Source organism: Neovison vison, chromosome 2, assembly GCF_020171115.1.
Source record: "Neovison vison isolate M4711 chromosome 2, ASM_NN_V1, whole genome shotgun sequence".
In the NCBI taxonomy this organism is placed as follows: Eukaryota; Metazoa; Chordata; class Mammalia; order Carnivora; family Mustelidae; genus Neogale; species Neogale vison.
In genome coordinates this window covers 182959569-182977541 of record NC_058092.1, presented here as the reverse complement: position 1 = coordinate 182977541, position 17973 = coordinate 182959569, and the positions used below count along the sequence as shown (strand labels likewise).

The window sequence follows — 17973 nt, the reverse complement described above, 5'->3', positions numbered from 1 at the left end:
GGAGGCTTTGAAAGGGTATAGAAATATTACTTCTCATCTGGTACATACACTCACATAGGTACAAATTCCAACAGAGATCCTGCCAAATAGGTACCCTAGCTTCCTGTTTACTTCTCATTGTTCCTCTTTCCATCAGTACCCTCACAAATTTCAGTGGCCTCTGTCACAACTCCAAGCTATGCAAGCCTGAACAAATAGGTTATGAAAACCTGACAGATGGTTCGAAAGAACCCAATAGCAGGGAACTAAAGAAGTACAGGGTCCAGTAGGCATTTATTGGGGGGAACTTACCAGGAGCCAAATTTCTAGGGCCTGCTACTTCTGATTCATTTCTCGGTTTCACCAAATGCACTTAAGACAGTTGGTGCCAGTTCTGGGCAGCTGAGAAAGAAAGTCCTCGAAATGAAACAGGTTTCAGGGTTCCCAAACAGACTAGGTGACGTGCTGTGGATAAAATCCAGAGGTAGAGCAGGGGATGGCAGTAGAACAAGAAAGGAATTTATTTCTGTGACGCCATTACCCGGAATACAGTGGACTAACATCTCAAAGACTGTCTTGAAGGGCTGAAAATACTTCTAGGTTGATATAAGGAAATTGTGGACAAAGGTCAGTGAATACATGCAGGTGGGCAGTAAAGGTTAGGTCGATCATTGTTGTGATGTCAATCCCACGGGGTGTCGCTGGCTCAGGGCCGTTGTTATTGCTTGAGGGATGCTCACAGGATGCTCTGCCCACTTGGTCTTTTGCCTGAGTTAAGAGATAAGCTGGAGGGACGCCTGGGTGGCTCAGTTGGTTGAGCGACTGCCTTCGGCTCGGGTCATGATCCCAGTGTCCTGGGATTGAGTCCCACATCGGACTCCTTGCTTGGCAGGGAGCCTGCTTCTCCCTCTGCCTCTAGCCTGCCACTCTGTCTGCCTATGCTTGCGTTCTGTATCTCTCTCTCTCTCACAAATAAATAAAATCTTTAAAAAAAAAAGAGAGATAAGCTGGAAAGAACTTAAGCAATTAGAAAGTACAGACTGAGGTCACAATGGGGGTGGTTGAAGTCCTCTTTCATCTTCCCTCTACTGCCTCTGCCTTATAGTGTTAGTTCCTTTGTTAAGAAGTTCTTTATGCTTCTTGATGGAGCAGAATAAAAAATTCATATTTAAAAAAATTCATATTTTTCATATTTTCAGAATATAATCCCTGAAGTTTTAATGACCAAGAATTATCTTTCTTTAGTATCATGGTTACAAATATAATTTGCAATCATAGGATTTTTGTGTTTTTTACAGTGATTATGAGGTAGTGTTGAGCTCTTCAAAGCTTTGCAAATCAGCAAAATCTAACTGCTGATTGAAGTATGTTTTTGGTTATTACAATTCCTGGATTCTATACTATGGAGACAATGAGAGGGTAAGAATCTAAGGAAAAAGCAGTTAGTCAGTCTGGATTCATCATTAAGTCCTCAGTTTCTTTCTTTCTTTTTTTTTTCTTTTTTAAAGATTTTATTTATTTATTTGACAGACGGAGATCACAAGTAGGCAGAAAAACAGGCAGAGAGAGGAGGAAGCAGGCTCCCTGCTGAGCAGAGAGCCCGATGCGGGGCTCGATCCCAGGACCCTGGGATCATGACCTGAGCCGACGGCAGAGGCTTTAACCCACTGAGCCACCCAGGCACCCCAAGTTCTCAGTTTCTTGACTAAGGGAGGGAAAGAGAAGTTTTGCACATACACAAAAATTGCAGACACATCTCAACTTGATTGAGTCTTGTGCTTCCTGGTAGGTGAAGATATACTGGTTTCTGTATTGGATTGTGGTTGTAAAATGGGGGAAGAAGAAAAATATCACCACCACTATCAGAGGTAGGTAGTTTCTGATTTCCGTTAATTGTACTTGGAGGACCTTTTTGGCCTCTCTGTAAAGCAGTGCTAGTTAGAATAGTAAGGAAGGGGGCGCCTGGGTGGCTCCGTGGGTTGGGCCTCTGCCTTCAGCCCGGGTCATGATCCCAGGATCCTGGGATCGAGTCCCACATCGGGCTCTCTGCTTGGCAGGGAGCCTGCTTCTTTCTCTCTCTCTTTCAGCCTGCCTCTCTGCCTACTTGTGATCTCTGTCTGTCAAATAAATAAATAAAATCTTTAAAAAAAAAAAGCACCTTCCTGGAGAAGGTTGAAACTGCATTTAGGTTAAGTATTAAGATTTGGTCTGGTGATATGAGCTTAGCACAAGTGACTCTATTTTGGGCCTGTTGTTTCTTTTTAAAAAAATCTTTTATTATTACTTATTATTATTTTTAAAGATTTTATTTATTTGACAGAGAGAGAGAGCTCATAAGCAGGGGGAACCACAGAGAGAGAGGGATACACAGACTCCTGGCTGAGCAGGGAGCCCGATGCAGGGCTCAATCCCAGGACCCGGAGATCATGGTCTGAGCTGAAGGCAGATGCTTAACTGGCTGAGCCACCCAGGCTCCCCAATTTTATTAGCTATTTCAGAGATGGAGAGAGAAAAGGAAGCATGAGTGGGCAGAGGGAGAGAGGGAGAAGCAGATGCCTTGCTGAGCAGAGAACCCCATGTGGGGCTCCATCCCAGGATGCTAGGATAATGACCTGAGCTGAAGGCAGATACTTAACCAACTGAGCCATCCAGGCACCCCCTGATGTTGTTTTTTTAAAGGGTTTTTCTTTTTTGTTTTTAATTTTATTTATTATTTGACAGAAAGTACAAGCAGTACAAGCAGCAGGGAAAGGGAGAACCACATTCCCACTGAGCAGAGAGCCTGACAGGGGCCTCCAGCTGAGGGCCCTGGGTCATGACCTGAGCTGAAGGCAGACATTTAACTACTTAATAACTGCTTAACTGCTTAACTGCTTAACCAACTGAGCCATCCAGATGCCGCCCCCCCTCCACCGCTCGTTTTTTCTTAACAAATATTAACAAGTTTTGTTTTTCTTTAGGAAGATTAGATTGATTTTTTTCTTTTTAATTTAAAAGAAATATATGAAAACATGGCTAAAATAGGGGTGCCTGGGTGGCTCAGTGGGTGAAGCCTGGGCCTTTGGCTCAGATCATGATCTCAGGGTCCTGGGATTGAGTCCCGTATCGGGCTCTCTGCTCAGCAGGGAGCCTGCTTCCCCCTCTCTCTGCCTGTCTCTCTGCCTACTTGTGATCTCTCTCTCTCTCTGTCAAATAAATAAAAATCTTAAAAAAAAAAGATGGCTAAAATATTGTGAAACTAGATCACAAGTTTAGCATTCCAGTAATTGTTGGCATTATTTTTTGCCATTCTCTGACGTACAATTAGGTTATGCCCATTCCTCAGTCTTACTTATGGTCTTGCCAATTACTTTTCTGACTCATGGTTTTGCAACTTTTAAGCTAATGCCCTGTTTTCCATTTCTGATTTCTGAATGCACTCATTTTCTACCAATTTATCATTTGCCACTTTGTGAATTCAGCTATTTCATGTTAAGCCACCTGAAGCAAGTAAGAAGACAACTAGAATTTCTGAAATAAAAAATTAAGTTTAGAAATCACTAAGCAAATGTTGAATAATAAAACAAAATTACGAGAAAGCAACATATGTCATGGGATGAGCCAGAAAACTTAGTTTTGAATCCTACTCTTTGATACAGAAAACTATGAATTTGGTCAAGTTACTTAACTGATTTGAACCTCAATATTCTGAATCTGTAAAGCAGTAATAATAATATCCATCTTCAGGTGCCTGGGTGGCTCAGTGGGTTAAAGCCTCTGTCTTCAGCTCAGATCATGATTCCAGGGTCCTGGGATCGAGCCCCAAATGGGGCTCTCTGCTGAGCAGGGAGCCTGCTCCCCCCACCCCACTCTGCCTGCCTCTCTGCCTACTTGTGATCTCTATCTGTCAAATAAATAAATAAAATCTTTTAAAAAAATAATATCCATCTTCTACCTTGTAGGATTATTGGTGGTGTTTGGCATGTATTAGAGGTGGTATTTGTAAGGCACCTGATGTGGTGTGCTTGGCACATAGTCTTTATTGTTATGGGCAAACTAAATATGTAAGGATTAAAATGTCACAGCTATACCACAGATATGCTAATCATAAATCAGCCTTTTCTTCCACAGTCAAACCTGTTCTGACCATCATTAGGCTAATTTTGATCTAAAGTATTGCTCGTATTTAAAATTAAATTACATACTTCACATAAATTCGGGCGCCTGCGTGGCTCAATTGGTTGAGTATCTACCTTCCCCTAGGTCATGATCCCAGGGTCCTGGGATCCAGCCTTGCATGGGGCTCCCTGCTTGGTGGAGAGCCTGCTTCTCCTTCTCCCTCTGCTGCTCCCTCTGCTGTTCACCCTGCTCGTGCTCTCTCTCACTCTCTCTCTCTCAAATAATAAATAAAATCTTTTAAAAAGTTTAAAAAATAATAATAATTAAAAAGCTCTGCATAGTAAACTATCAAAAAACTGAAAGACAACTTACCGAATGGGTGAAGATATTTGCAAATGATATATCCAATAAAACATTAGTATCCAAAATATATAAAGAACTGATACAACCCAACATAAAAAAAAAATCCAATTAAAAAATGGACAGAAGACATGAACAGACATTTCTCCAAAGAAGATATGCAGATGGCCAATGGATGCATAAGATCCTCAACATCACTCATCATCAGAGAAATGCAAATCAAAACCACAATGAGATATCACCTCACACTTTGACCAGAATGGCTAAAATAACTCAAGAAACAGGTATTGGCAAGGCTATGGAGATACAGGAACCCTCGTGCACTGTTGGTGGGAACACAAACTGGTTGAAGACAGTATAGAAGTTCCTCAAATAATTAGAAGTAGAATTACCATATGATCCAGTAATTCCACTACTGCATATTTACCCAAAGAATACAAAAATATTAATTCCAAAGGATGTATGCACTCTCATGATTATTGCAGCATTATTTACAAAAGCCAAATTATGGAAGGAGCCCAAGTATCCATCAATAGATGCATGGATAAAGAAGATGTGAGACATACGTACACACACTGGAATATTATTTTAGGCATAAAGAATGAAATCTTGTCATTTGCAACAACATACATAGAGCTAGAGAATATTCTAGCTCCTAAGAATGTATAGAGTTGTTGAAACTATTATTGTATACCCTAAACTAACACTATGTTAACTGTACTGGAATTAAAATAAAATTTTAAGGGGCGCCTGGGTGGCTCAGTGGGTTAAGCCGCTGCCTTCAGCTCAGGTCGTGGTCTCAGGGTCCTGGGATTGAGCCCCGCATCGGGCTCTCTGCTCAGCAGGGAGCCTGCTTCCTCCTCTCTCTCTGCCTGCCTCTCTGCCTGCTTGTGATCTCTCTCTGTCAAATAAATAAATAAAATCTTTAAAAAAAATTTTTTTAAAAAAGTAATACTTATTTTAAAAATACATGATTTAATTAAAAAATAACCCACCTGGATAGTTCATGCAATTTGAAAATTGTATTTATTGATGAAAATCTAGAACTTGATACTAAATCTGCTTATTGGATTTTTATTCCTAAAACAAATTTTCCTAGGACTATGAGCATTTATATTTTTATTATGTTTCATTAACAACAAATTTTCAAAAATACTAAGAAGAAAATAATGATCCTGCTTTGAAGTTTAAAAAAAATGCCTTTAAAATATTTTTATGAGAATTCCAAGGGGCGCCTGGGTCGCTCAGTGGGTTAAGTGCCTGCCTTTGGCTCAGGTCATCATCCTAGTTTCCTGGGATTGAGCCATGCTCCCTGCTCAGTGCGGAGTCTGCTTCTGCATTTCCCTTTCCCCCTAACCCCTGTGCATGCGCTCACTCTCTCAATAAATAAAATCTTACAAAAAAATAATTCCTTTGATAAGTAAAGCATCTCTTCATTTTAGGATCAGAGATAGTAAATAAAAAGTCAAATATCTTGCCTAGTTCTAGGAGATGGTTTCTTCTATCTGGTATCTTAACCTGGGAATAGACAAGAAATAGAATTTTAAAAAATGCTCATTGTACTATTTTCGTGTTAATAATAAAACTTCACAGTGAGAAGAATTTGAAAAGACTTTACAGATTGACCCTTTGCTTACAACGCTGTTTTTCAGCTGATGATATTCTATCAGTAATATTTATTGCATTGGGTTTTCAACATTGCTATAATTCGAGAGCACTCCTAATGATAGGAAGATACGTATATATGATTTTACATTTAAGTTTCTACTTTTTTTTCAGGTATGACAGCAGTTATCTGTACTTACCCTCTTGACATGGTGAGAGTACGCCTAGCATTCCAGGTGAAAGGGGAACACACTTACACAGGAATTATTCATGCATTCAAAACGATTTATGCAAAGGTATTTCACATTTACTTTTCTCACCTATATTGTGCCCCCCTCTTTTTTATGTAAGCTCCATGTTCAACATGGGGCTTGAACTTTTGACCCCAAGATCAAGAGTCTCAAGCTCCACTGATAATTTGAATGTTACCTAAACTCTTTTGATTATGGTTATTGATATTAATAATAATTGTGACACATCTATGTTTTGGGGCGGTTCCAAAATAATTTTTTCATTGGAATGTATGCTTTTGTTTTTTGATGTTTTCATACTAAGCACAATGTAATCTTCCTTCTAATTTTTCTTCATTCAAAAGGAAGGAGGTTTCCTTGGATTTTACAGAGGTCTGATGCCCACTATATTAGGAATGGCTCCATATGCAGGTATTTTCAAATTTGCCAGAATCTTGATCTCTTATTCTTTTTTAATAATGATTTTTAAATTTTAGCATTTTGTATTCAAGTCCTTATTCACTCTGGATTTATTTTTTTCTTCCTTGAGGATAATCATTTGATCGAGGACCATTTATTAAATAGCCCCTCCTTTCCCCAGTGATCTGCAGTGGTACTTCTAAACATAATAGGTGCAGTTTTATGAATCTTTATATTTGGTAGGACAAGTCCCTTTACTTTTTTTTTTTTTTTAAGATCTTATTTATTTATTTGACAGAGAGAGAGAGAGATCACAAGCAGGCAGAGAGGGAAGCGGGCCCCTCGCCCAGCAGAGAGCCCAATGTGGGGCTCGATCCCAGGACCCTGAGGCCATGATCTGAGCTGAAAGCAGAGGCTTCAACCCACTGAGCCACCCAGGCGCCCCTTTTCTCTCTCTCTCTCTCTCTCTTTTTTTTTTAAGATTTTATTTATTTATTTGATAGAGAGAGATCACAAGCAGGCAGAGAGGGAGGCAGAGAGAGAGAGGGAAACCTTTTTTTTAAGAAAAATAAGAACTATAGATATTCTCTTATTCTATGCACTTTTTAGAATCAGTTTTTGATATGGCACAAAAACCCTTGTTGGGATTTTGAATGAAATTTTATACAGATCTTGCACATTTTTGTTAGATATATTTATAGATACCATATAAGCTGTGTTGTGTCTTTTAGAAAATTGCATTTCAGTTTGTTGTTTGATTTAATTTTATCTGACCTTATAGCTAGCCATTATCCTACTTATTGATATTATAGCCAGCTGCTACGTTACTTATAGATGCTTTGGGGTTTCTGTGTGGGAAATTCATATCCTGTACAAATAATACCATTTTTCTTATTTCCATTCTAATCCTTATTTCCTTATTTATTTATGTTTATCTTAGCTTACTATAACAGCTAAGGACCTACAGTATAGCAGTGAACAGAAGTGAAGTTACTGGGCATTTTAGCTCCTTAATGATTTTAAAGGGACTGTTCGTAATACTTCTTTACTTAGCATAATGTTCATATATGGCATAAAGGAAGTTTTGGTAAGAATTTATGTGAATTGATGTTGAATTTTATCAGACATCCTTTCCTATATTTACGAATGTGGTCATACAGTTTTTTCCTTTAATCTGTTAATATGATGAATGGTCATAATAGGTGTTCTAAGATCAACCCAAATTGATTATGAAAAAATGACCTTTTGGGGTGCCTGGGTGGCTCAGTGGGTTAAGCCGCTGCCTTCGGCTCAAGTCGTGATCTCGGGGTCCTGGGATCGAGTCCCAAATCGGGCTCTCTGCTCAGTGGGGAGCCTGCTTCCCTCTCTCTCTCTCTCTGCCTGCCTCTCCATCTGCTTGTGATTTCTCTCTGTCAAATAAATAAATAAAATCTTTTTTAAAAAAATGACCTTTTTATGTCCTGTTGAATTAAGTTTGCTTATTTTTCTTAGAATTTTTACATCTGTGTTCCTAAATGAGATTAGCTTGTAATTTTCTTTTTGTAATAACCTTCTGTGGTTTGGGTATCAAAATTATATAGGTCTTACAAATGAGTTGAAGAGAATTTCCTCATTTTCCATCTTCAGGAATAATCTCTAATAAAATGATTAGAATTATCTGTTTTTTGAAAGTTTTTATTGTGGATGATTTTTTAAAAAATATTTTATTTATTATTTTGACAGGCAGAGATCACAAGTAGGCAAAGAGACAGGCAGATAGAAAGGGGGAAGCAGTCTCCCTGCTAAGCAGAGAGCCTGAGATCATGACCTGAGCTGAAAGCAGAGGCTTTAACCCACTGAGCCACCCAGGCACCCCTCATTGTGGATGATTCTTAAATACTGGTCTAATTTCTTAAATGGTTGTAGGACCATTCAGATTTTCTATCTTTTGTGGACCATTTTCGGTAATTCATACCTTTCTTTACCATTTTGAACTTGACCCTTTTGTATTAGTTTCCTTTTTTTTTTTTTTTTTTGACTAAAGATTTCCCTTATTTCATATTTTTTTTTACATCTGTTCTATTGTCCTTTTTTCATTTTTATTTGTTTAATCATTTATTAGATTTTTGCAAGGAATCAGTTTTGGCTTTTGTTTTCTTCTCTAGTCTACCTTTATTTTCCATTTCATTGATTCTTACTCATTTCTTAATTATCTCCTTCTTCCTTAGGTTTATTCTTCAGCTAGATGCTTACCTCATTTATTTTCAACCTTTGGGTTTTTTTTTCCCTAATAAAGTCTTTCCCCTGCTAAATCCTACTTCAGCTGTATCCCATGAGTTTATTTTATTCATTGTTTTTACTTAAAATGTGGAAATTTTCAAACGTGTTCAAAAGTAGATAATAGTATACTGAGCTATCATGCACCTAGCACCTATCTTCAACAATGATCAACTCACTACCAATCTTTTTTCACCTATGCCCCTAAATACTCCCTCCACTCTCATCCCAAATTGTTTTAAAGCAAATCCATTTTATTTCATCTACAGTATTTCAGTATTCTGAAATATGCTCTATGCTTTTTTTTTAAAAGATTTCATTTATTTGTATGACACACAGAGAGAGAAATCACAAGTTGGCAAAGAGGCAGGCAGAGAGAGAGAGGGGGAAGCAGGCTCTCCACTGAGTAGAGAGCCCAATATGGGACTCGATCCGAGGACCCTGAGATCATGACCTGAGCCGAAGGCAGAGGCTCAACCCACTGAGCCACCCAGGCGCCCTGTATGCTTTTTCTTTTAAAGCATAACCATACACTTTTGCTTTTCAAACAAAACCATGAGTATTTGCCTAGTGTATTTTCAGCTTTTTATTTGCTGCTTTTTCATGTCTTTGTGTTTTAGGTATTCCTTTTGCAATCATTATGTAATTGGATATTTTTAAAAATTTGTACTTGTTTCTATACTTTGCTATTTGATTTCTACCCGTGGGCTTTTCTTTTTATGTTTTTAAAAATTTCTTTCTTATTTGCTTATTTTCTGAACTCTTACTCACTGTTTTGTATAAATTTACTTGCCCCTTTCTATGGTTGTTGGTCTTTAATTATGAGTCCATTACTTGATCTTAATCTCCCAAGTTTCAGACCGAGTGATTCCATCTTCTGCAGACCCAGTGGCAAGATACATCTCAATAGCTTTCTGCTATTGGCTTCATTATTTGGAGTCACTTCACCTCTCTCATGGGCCCACAACTCCCTAGTGGGTTCCAGCTTATATTTTTGGAAGGCTGTGGTGCTGGGGTTCTCAAAGACCTTCTCAGCCTTTTTGGAAGTCCAGTAGCAATGACATAGTCATTCAGAGTACCTATATTGCTGTTATGTTGGAAGCAGAACTTCATAATTTTTTGCTCTATTTTCTTCTCTAAGTTTTTTGTTTTTAAAATATTTTTAACCTAATTATATATATATATATACATAATTTTGTTTCTTCATTTTTCCCCATTTCCCAAACATTTTTCATATGTTTGAATATTCTTTACAAATGTCATTTTTATTAGTTGTCATATTTCACTGAATACTATTTAACATCATTTAGATATTTCTAATTTTTTAACTTACTTTTAACCTGCACTTTCCTCATTATGAACCTTTTCAGATTTTAGATTGTCTTTAAAATAGACTTCCCAAATATAAAAGTATATGAATATCCTAAAATTATATATCACCAATTCAAAATACTGTAATAAGAATTTTGTATAAAGAATAAATGTATATATTGAGGTATTCGCCTAGACTGAATTTTTGTTAGTGCTCATTTCTTGTTAAGCATCAAGAATATTTTAAATATATTTTACAATTTAGTAGATATCAAGTTATCTTGAGTAATGTTTAATTATTAGAGTTGCTTGAATTCCATTCTTGATTTTGTTAATGTAGACTTCAATGGGTCTATTATAAAATCTTGTAAATGTTCAGCAAGCACCAAGTACATGTTATTGATAAATTAATATTTATTAGATTTCACATGTCTTGTGATCCAATATGAACATTTCTTTCATGGTTACAACTCTGCCCTGAAGACAAAATTAGACGCTGAGTTAAAATAACAATTCTTTGTCACTCCTGAAGTTTTTTTTATCTTATCACCATCATTGTTAATATGAATATAAGTTGTCATATTTACTTGTAATTATTAGTCATGAATTTTAACTTTCACCCATGTGAAACCTTGGAAACTATTTAATTCTATTAATAAAGTGGCATTTATAACCAACTACTGCCTTTATTCAATAAACTGAAGTATATATTAGTGTATGAAAACCACGGCTATACTTTTTATAGGTGGTTATTTTGTCATCTTTAGGTTATTTATAAATGTTAATTAAACCTTTTTCTTATAGAATAACCCAAACATCAGAAATCAGGAAATGTATAGTTTGTTCCTTAATTGTTTATTATGAAGAATAGTGTCTTTTTATGACTCATGTAATATTAAGCATCATGGTGAATCTATATTTTGTTTTTCAGGTGTTTCATTTTTTACTTTTGGTACCTTAAAGAGTGTTGGGCTTTCCCATGCTCCTACCCTTCTTGGCAGACCTTCAACAGACAATCCTAATGTCTTAGTTTTGAAAACCCACATAAACTTACTTTGTGGTGGTGTTGCTGGAGCAATAGCACAGACAATATCGTAAGTTTCTTCATCATCTTAATTCAATCTAATCGCAGTTTCAGTCTTGATTTTCAGCATTAGTTAATCATTTTATTTTTTCTAATAGATAATTTAAGCACAGGATCCCTTGCAAAATACAAGCTGTAATCTAATACATTTTTCCAGATGTAGTACTTTAAGCATGTTGTAAATAATAAGGTGCCAAATTGACCAAGTTAATTTGAACCCGTCCAGATCCTGTGCATTCATTTAAAAGAAAGAAAGAGGGGCACCTGGATGGTTCAGTCCATATAGCGTGTGATTCTTGATCTTGGATTTTTTAAGTTCGAGTTCCACATTGGGTGTAGAGATTACTTAAAAATAAAATCCTTTAAAAAAATTAAATAAAATCCTTAAAAAAATTTTTTTAATGAAAGAAAGATTAAAAAAGCAAGATAGAAAGAATTATTAAGTATGGTCATCATACATATTTTCTTATGAATTTGCCTTTATGAGTTTCTGAAATCTGAGCTCTGTGTGTGTGTGTAAGGAGACACTTGTCTTGCACTAAATCTTGAAGGGTTCTTTTGTGCCAGGCAGTGTACTAGACTTTAGGACTTTTGCTGAAGGCAAAACAAAGTTATTACTTCAAAAAGCCTATATTCTTAAGACAGTGGCAATACAATAGAATTATATCTTAATAGAAGTTGTAGTGGGAATACAGACAAAGGTATTACTATACTGTAATTGGGAAGGTGATTTCCAAGAATTTCCCAGCCCAAGAGAGATTGATTAGATGAGATCAAAGAGGCTGGCACACTAGGAAGCAGGAACTTTTCAGGAACAAGAAGAAAAGCTTTCTGTGACTTGAGGAGTATCGTGAAAAAGAGGAAGTAGTGTCACAAAGACAAAAAAGGGTATCCGGGCGCCTGGGTGGCTCAGTGGGTTAAGCCTCCGCCTTCAGAGGTAGCAGGCTCCGACTCTGCTCAGCAGGGAGCCTGCTACCCCTCTCTCTCTCTCTCTCTGCCTGCCTCTCTGCCTACTTGTGATTTCTCTCTCTGTGTCAAATAAATAAATAAAATCTTAAAAAAAAAAGTATCCAATGGTAAGGAAAAGTCATAGTAAAATAAGTACCAAAATGTAAGGTGTTTATTAGATTTTACGATGAAAAGATCACCTTTGCAAAAGCAGATTCAGTGTACCTTTGTATGGAAGCTAATTGTACAAGGTTGAAGGTCAAGAAGAAAAGGTGTATGATTTACTTTTATAAACCTGACTGTGGAACCTTGCTCATTTTCAGAAAACCTCCAGCTCCCTGATTCTCTTCTTATTTTTACTGCCTTTTTTCTTTACTACTCACTTCCAATTTAGATCCTTAAAATTTGTCCTTTCTTTCCCACTTCTTTTCTTAAACTGTATTCTGTACCTATTGACTCTTACCAAATCCGAAGGCTCCCTTTCAGTTCTTTTGCTTCCTTTCAGTTGTTCTAGCTCTGGGTTTTTGTAACAGTAACTCTCTCGGTATTTTCTTCATTCATAACCTTATCTTGCTACCTATTCATGCTGATTTTTTAAGGCCCAGCCTGACTCTAGTCCTCTGCTCTTCCCATAAACACCTAGAATAGCTCATCTATCTTTATGGTTTCAGGGGTCACTTCTGCACAGATAACAAATTCTATTTAAGTCTTTGTTACTGACTCTCCATTACTTCTCTAACAAGCTCTTGGATGTTTCTACTTGGACTTCTGCCATCAATGCAAACTCCATAGTCCAGGTTGTACTTTCTTCTCTTCCTCTTGGTGACAATCTTCAGCTCCTAGCTTTCTTATTCATTACTGATAACTATTAATCTTCTAGCCCTGGTAATATCTTGAAGTCAATTTTCACATTCCCAGTTATCACTCTGTCTTATTTTTTACTGTAGAACACTGTCTAAAGTGCCTTTTCTTTCTTTCCGTTATTTCCTTGTTATTTTCTTGTTCTATCTACTCCCTGTACTTGGTCTTCTTCCATTCTCTCCTTTCTACTAACCAATTCCTTGTACTCACATACGTCTTTCCCTGTTTGGAAACTGAATCCTTCAGGTTGAGGTTTTTGTCCCTTAATTCTCATAAAGTTTCTCCCCCTTAAAAAAATAATTCCTGGAGATGCTATTGAAATACATACGGAGCTTCAGTGACTGGTAATGTTATTTTTTAAACTGTTCGATTAAAAAACATAGTTTCTTTTCAATTATAACATTTCATTGAAAATAGAAATGTATATAAAGGTATATTATTTTTGTTACATATCATTTAGGTATACAGTACGTACCATGGAAAACTTTGAATAGGAAAGTAGAAAACAGCTTTGTCACACTGGAGAATGTCTCTAAGATTCAACTGACTAATGTTGGGATAATAGTACCTATTTCACGTAGTTGTGAAGATACAATGAGATAATTTACATAAATTGTTCGGCATAGGACCTAACATGAGTAGTCAATATTAGCAAAATAAAAGTAATTTTAAAAAATCACTTGTGGTCCCACTCCTATAAGAGATTACTTTTATAAATTTCATTTCAGGTAATTTTTTTTTTTACATAGCATTTTCTCTGTCTTTTTTTTTTTTTTCATTTTCTCTGTCTTCTAAATGCAATATGTGTATTGTTGGTTTTTGTCCTTAAGGAAAAATTTTTGTTGGTCTACTGTATACTGGGAGACTTGCTGAATGCTCATAGAATAGTGGTTCTCATCTGGGGGTGATTTTACCCCCAGTGGACATTTATTAATGACTGGAGACAATTTTGACGGTCATAGCTGGCATGTAGTCGGCAGAGGCCAGGGTTGCACTTACAGCACAGGACAGACCCCGCACAATTAAGAATTACCCAGCCTAAAATGTTCATAGTGCCAAAGTTGACAAACTGTGTCTTAGCTTCCAGCAATGAAAAATACCCAATTTGAATCTTCAGAAAGTAGCATTTAATTTGGCCTTGAGGAATAAATAGAACACTGTATTGTAATGCTGAGAGAAAAGAATCATCTAAACCAATGGAACCACATAGCAAAAGCAAGACCTTATGGGCTTATATACGGACTCCTGAAACAAAAAAAACATAGGAACACATTCTTTTCTAGGGAAATAATATATAGGGCTTTGTAGTCAATAATTGTTGAGTAGAACACTAAAAATCATTTTTAAGTACTGCCTTTTTCTTTTAGCTACCCATTTGATGTAACTCGTCGGCGAATGCAGTTAGGAACTGTTCTTCCAGAATTTGAAAAGTGCCTGTAAGTTCTCTGTCATTGTTCATTTTCTTTAGGAAATGTAATGTTTAAAGTGAGTAGGGAAATAGGACTATGGTCTTACTAGTTGTCCAGATATTATTATGAGATAGTGTTGCCAGTAAATATTACAGACATAGTCCAAACAAATTAGATTGAACTAATGAGCCTGGCAGTTCTGTATATAATGCTTGTACTTGTTTGGAATGAATTGCTGCTTTATTGTGAATTTTTAGCTTGGTGGGGTTTTTGTTTGTTTGTTTGTTTTTTAAATATTTTATTTATTTATTTGACAGAGAGATCATAAGTAGGCAGAGAGGAAGGTGGCGGGAGGGGGGAAGCAGGCTCCCTGCTGAGCAGAGAGCCTGATGCGGGGCTCCATCCCAGGACTCTGGGATCATGATCTGAGCTGAAGGCAGAGGCTTTAACCCACTGAGCCACCCAGGCGCCCCTTAAAATTTTTTTATTATTATTTTCAGCTTGTTTTTACACTTGCCTTCCAAAAGCTATTTAATACGGCATTTTGGCTTCTTTTAAAAATGCTGTTGGGGCACCTGGGTGTCTCAGTGGATTAAGCCGCTGCCTTCGCTCAGGCTCAGGTCATGACCTCGGTGTCCTGGGATCGAGCCCCGCATCGGGCCCTCTGCTCAGCAGGGAGCCTGCTTCCCCCTCTGTCTCTGCCTGCCTCTCTGCCTACTTGTGATCTCTCTCTCTGCCCCCCCCAAAAAAATGCTGTTATGGGGTGCCTGGGTGACTAGGAGGTTAAGCCTCTGCCTTTGGTTCAGATCATGATCTCAGGGTCCTAGGATAGAGCCTTGCATAGGGCTCTCTGCTCAGGAGGGAGCCTGGTTTCCCCTCTTTCTCTGCCTGCCTCTCTACCTGCTTGTGATCTCTCTCTGTATCAAATAAAAAAAAATGCTGTTGGGGCACCTGGGTGGCTCAGTGGGTTAAGCCGCTGCCTTCGGCTCAGGTCATGATCCCAGGGTCCTGGGATCGAGCCCCGCATCGGGCTCTCTGCTCAGCAGGGAGCCTGCTTCCTCCTCTCTCTGCCTGCATCTCTGCCTGCTTGTCATCTCTCTCTCTCTCTCTCTGACAAATAAATAAATAAATAATCTTTAAAAAAAAAAAATGCTGTATGGGAGGGTTGGCGCCTGGGTGGCTCAGTTGGATAAGCATCTGACTTGGCTCAGGTCATGATGTCAGGGTCCTGGAATTGGGCCCTGTATCCATCCAGGCATGGTGCTCAGCGGGGAGTCTGTTTGTCCCTCTGATCCCGCTCATGCTGTGTCTCTCTATCAAAGAAATAAAATCTTTTTTAAAAATGCTATTATGGTTCCTGAAATTGTGTCTTCATGAGTGGGTATAACGGTTTTATCATTTAATCATTATCTTTCAGTACCATGTGGGAGACTATGAAGTATGTCTATGGACACCATGGAATTCGAAAAGGATTATATCGTGGTTTATCTCTTAATTACATTCGCTGTGTTCCCTCTCAAGCAGTGGCTTTCACAACATATGAACTTATGAAGCAGTTTTTTCACCTCAACTAATGAAAATCACGTTTTCTTTTTCTTAATAAAATCTCAGAGGGAGAAACAAAATGTTACTTTAATTTTGGGAGGAACATTACTTGAAGGGGGATATTTGCCTTGTCACAGGAACCACTGGTTTTTTAGTACTTGATTTTTTTTTTCTATTCGTCACAAATCAGAAGTGCTTACTGTGCTTTTTGATGCCAAATGTTATACCTTAGAACACTGAAAAAAATTCCTAAGCTGATGCTGGCTAATCAGTTAGGTTATTTGAAACTATTTTAAAGTGTTACTTGGAAGTAGAACTAACTTAAAATGGGATTTAAGAGGTTGCCATTAGCTTTATCATGCTTTAATTCCAAGTTTTAATTATAATCATGATTTTCAAAGACTCTACGATTGGTTATTATGATTATAATAAATAGGCTTGGTTATATTGCAGCAGAATGGTGAAAACTGAATTTTTAAGTTATGTAAAACATAGCTTGGGGTGTTGGTACTTGGCTGGCCCACCCAGAAAAGCATGTGACTCTTAATCTCGGGATCATAAGTTTGAACCCCACTATGTGTGTCGAGATTACTAAAAATAAGAAAATAAAAAAAAAAAACCTTACAAATATGTAGTTTAGATGCCAGCATTGAAGATTATTCTCATTATCTCTTTTCTCATAATTCTGCTCCACTGCATAAAGGGACTGACACTTTTCTCTTTGTTTTTAAATAAAATAAATGTTGTATTTAAAAATTAGCCTTGAAGAAACTCAACAATAAATGAAGAATTTTCAGGTATTGCTCAAATGTTATTACTAGGTACTAGGTACTATGACTGACTTATATTTGTTTCTAAAAGTCAATGTATTTCCCAAAGGCAGTAATAATAAATACTGAATATCTTTGCTCTCAAAACAGATTAGCATTATAAATTTGTCTTTGTTAGGTGATTTGGTATACACTAGAAAATTTATTTAAGTGGACTGTGAAATATCCATTAATATAAGATGTGTATGTCAAAGAATGTAAGGTATTTTGTCATGATACATCAACTAGTTCTTCCATGTAAAATAATTTTAGTGCAATATAACCTTAAGTAGAAATGTAAGACATGATTTAATTACTATTCTTTATGTTAAAATGGTTTAAAATATAAGAATTCCATTTACTGTGTTTTGATTACCTTTTATCTTTTATTGTAAGCATGACAGAAATGAGAAGGGAACAATTATGGTTCTGTCCTCAGAAGTAGTGATTTGTAGAATTGATGTGATTCTTTTTGATCAATGCAAACTATTTTAATTGTTCTAACTTTATAATTTTTCTATTGAGGTAAAATTTACATATAGCAATATATTAGTTTCAGGTGCACAATGTAATGATTCAATATTTGTATTTACTGCAAAATAATCATCACAGTAAGTCTAGTTACCATCTAATTGATGTGTTAGAAAACTAAGTTGAAAGTGTTATTTCTGCTTCAGTTTTAATTTTGTTTGCATAAAAGATTTTTTTGTCATAACTTGGTAAAATTTAGATGAACTGGTTTCATTTTCAAAGTCTTTATTTTAAAATGAATATGTATCTTTGTATGATTTGTAAGTGTACCCACAAGTAGAAATACATGTGTTCTTAAAACTATTTTGTATATTTTCGTTTCTGGGCTACATTGTAGCTAAATATTGTTATCAAATCTCAAGATAATTTAAATGTATGAAATAAGTATCTCAGTTATGTTATCAATAAAAGAGGACTGCAAATATTTTTTTAAATAAAAATTTGCATTCTATGTCTATTATAGAATACATAGGATATTAAAAATAAATTTTATTTGTATTTTGGCCATTATTTCTCCTTTTTAACTG

The 17973-nt window shown here is 36.6% G+C and overlaps 1 protein-coding gene across 3 annotated transcripts in view; it reads left to right on the top strand.

The window, feature by feature from the left end:
- Window positions 1-17953, top strand: part of SLC25A16 (solute carrier family 25 member 16) — a 46957-nt gene extending 29004 nt beyond the window's left edge. For all 3 annotated transcript variants that reach the window (XM_044239646.1, XM_044239647.1, XM_044239648.1), the window contains 5 exons: window positions 6217-6338; window positions 6638-6704; window positions 11191-11353; window positions 14520-14588; window positions 15979-17953. In XM_044239646.1, the coding sequence (XP_044095581.1) occupies window positions 6217-6338; window positions 6638-6704; window positions 11191-11353; window positions 14520-14588; window positions 15979-16135 (578 nt within the window). In that variant the 3' untranslated portion in view covers window positions 16136-17953. The remainder of the gene's footprint in view (window positions 1-6216; window positions 6339-6637; window positions 6705-11190; window positions 11354-14519; window positions 14589-15978) is intronic.
- The last annotated feature ends 20 nt before the right edge of the window (window positions 17954-17973 follow it).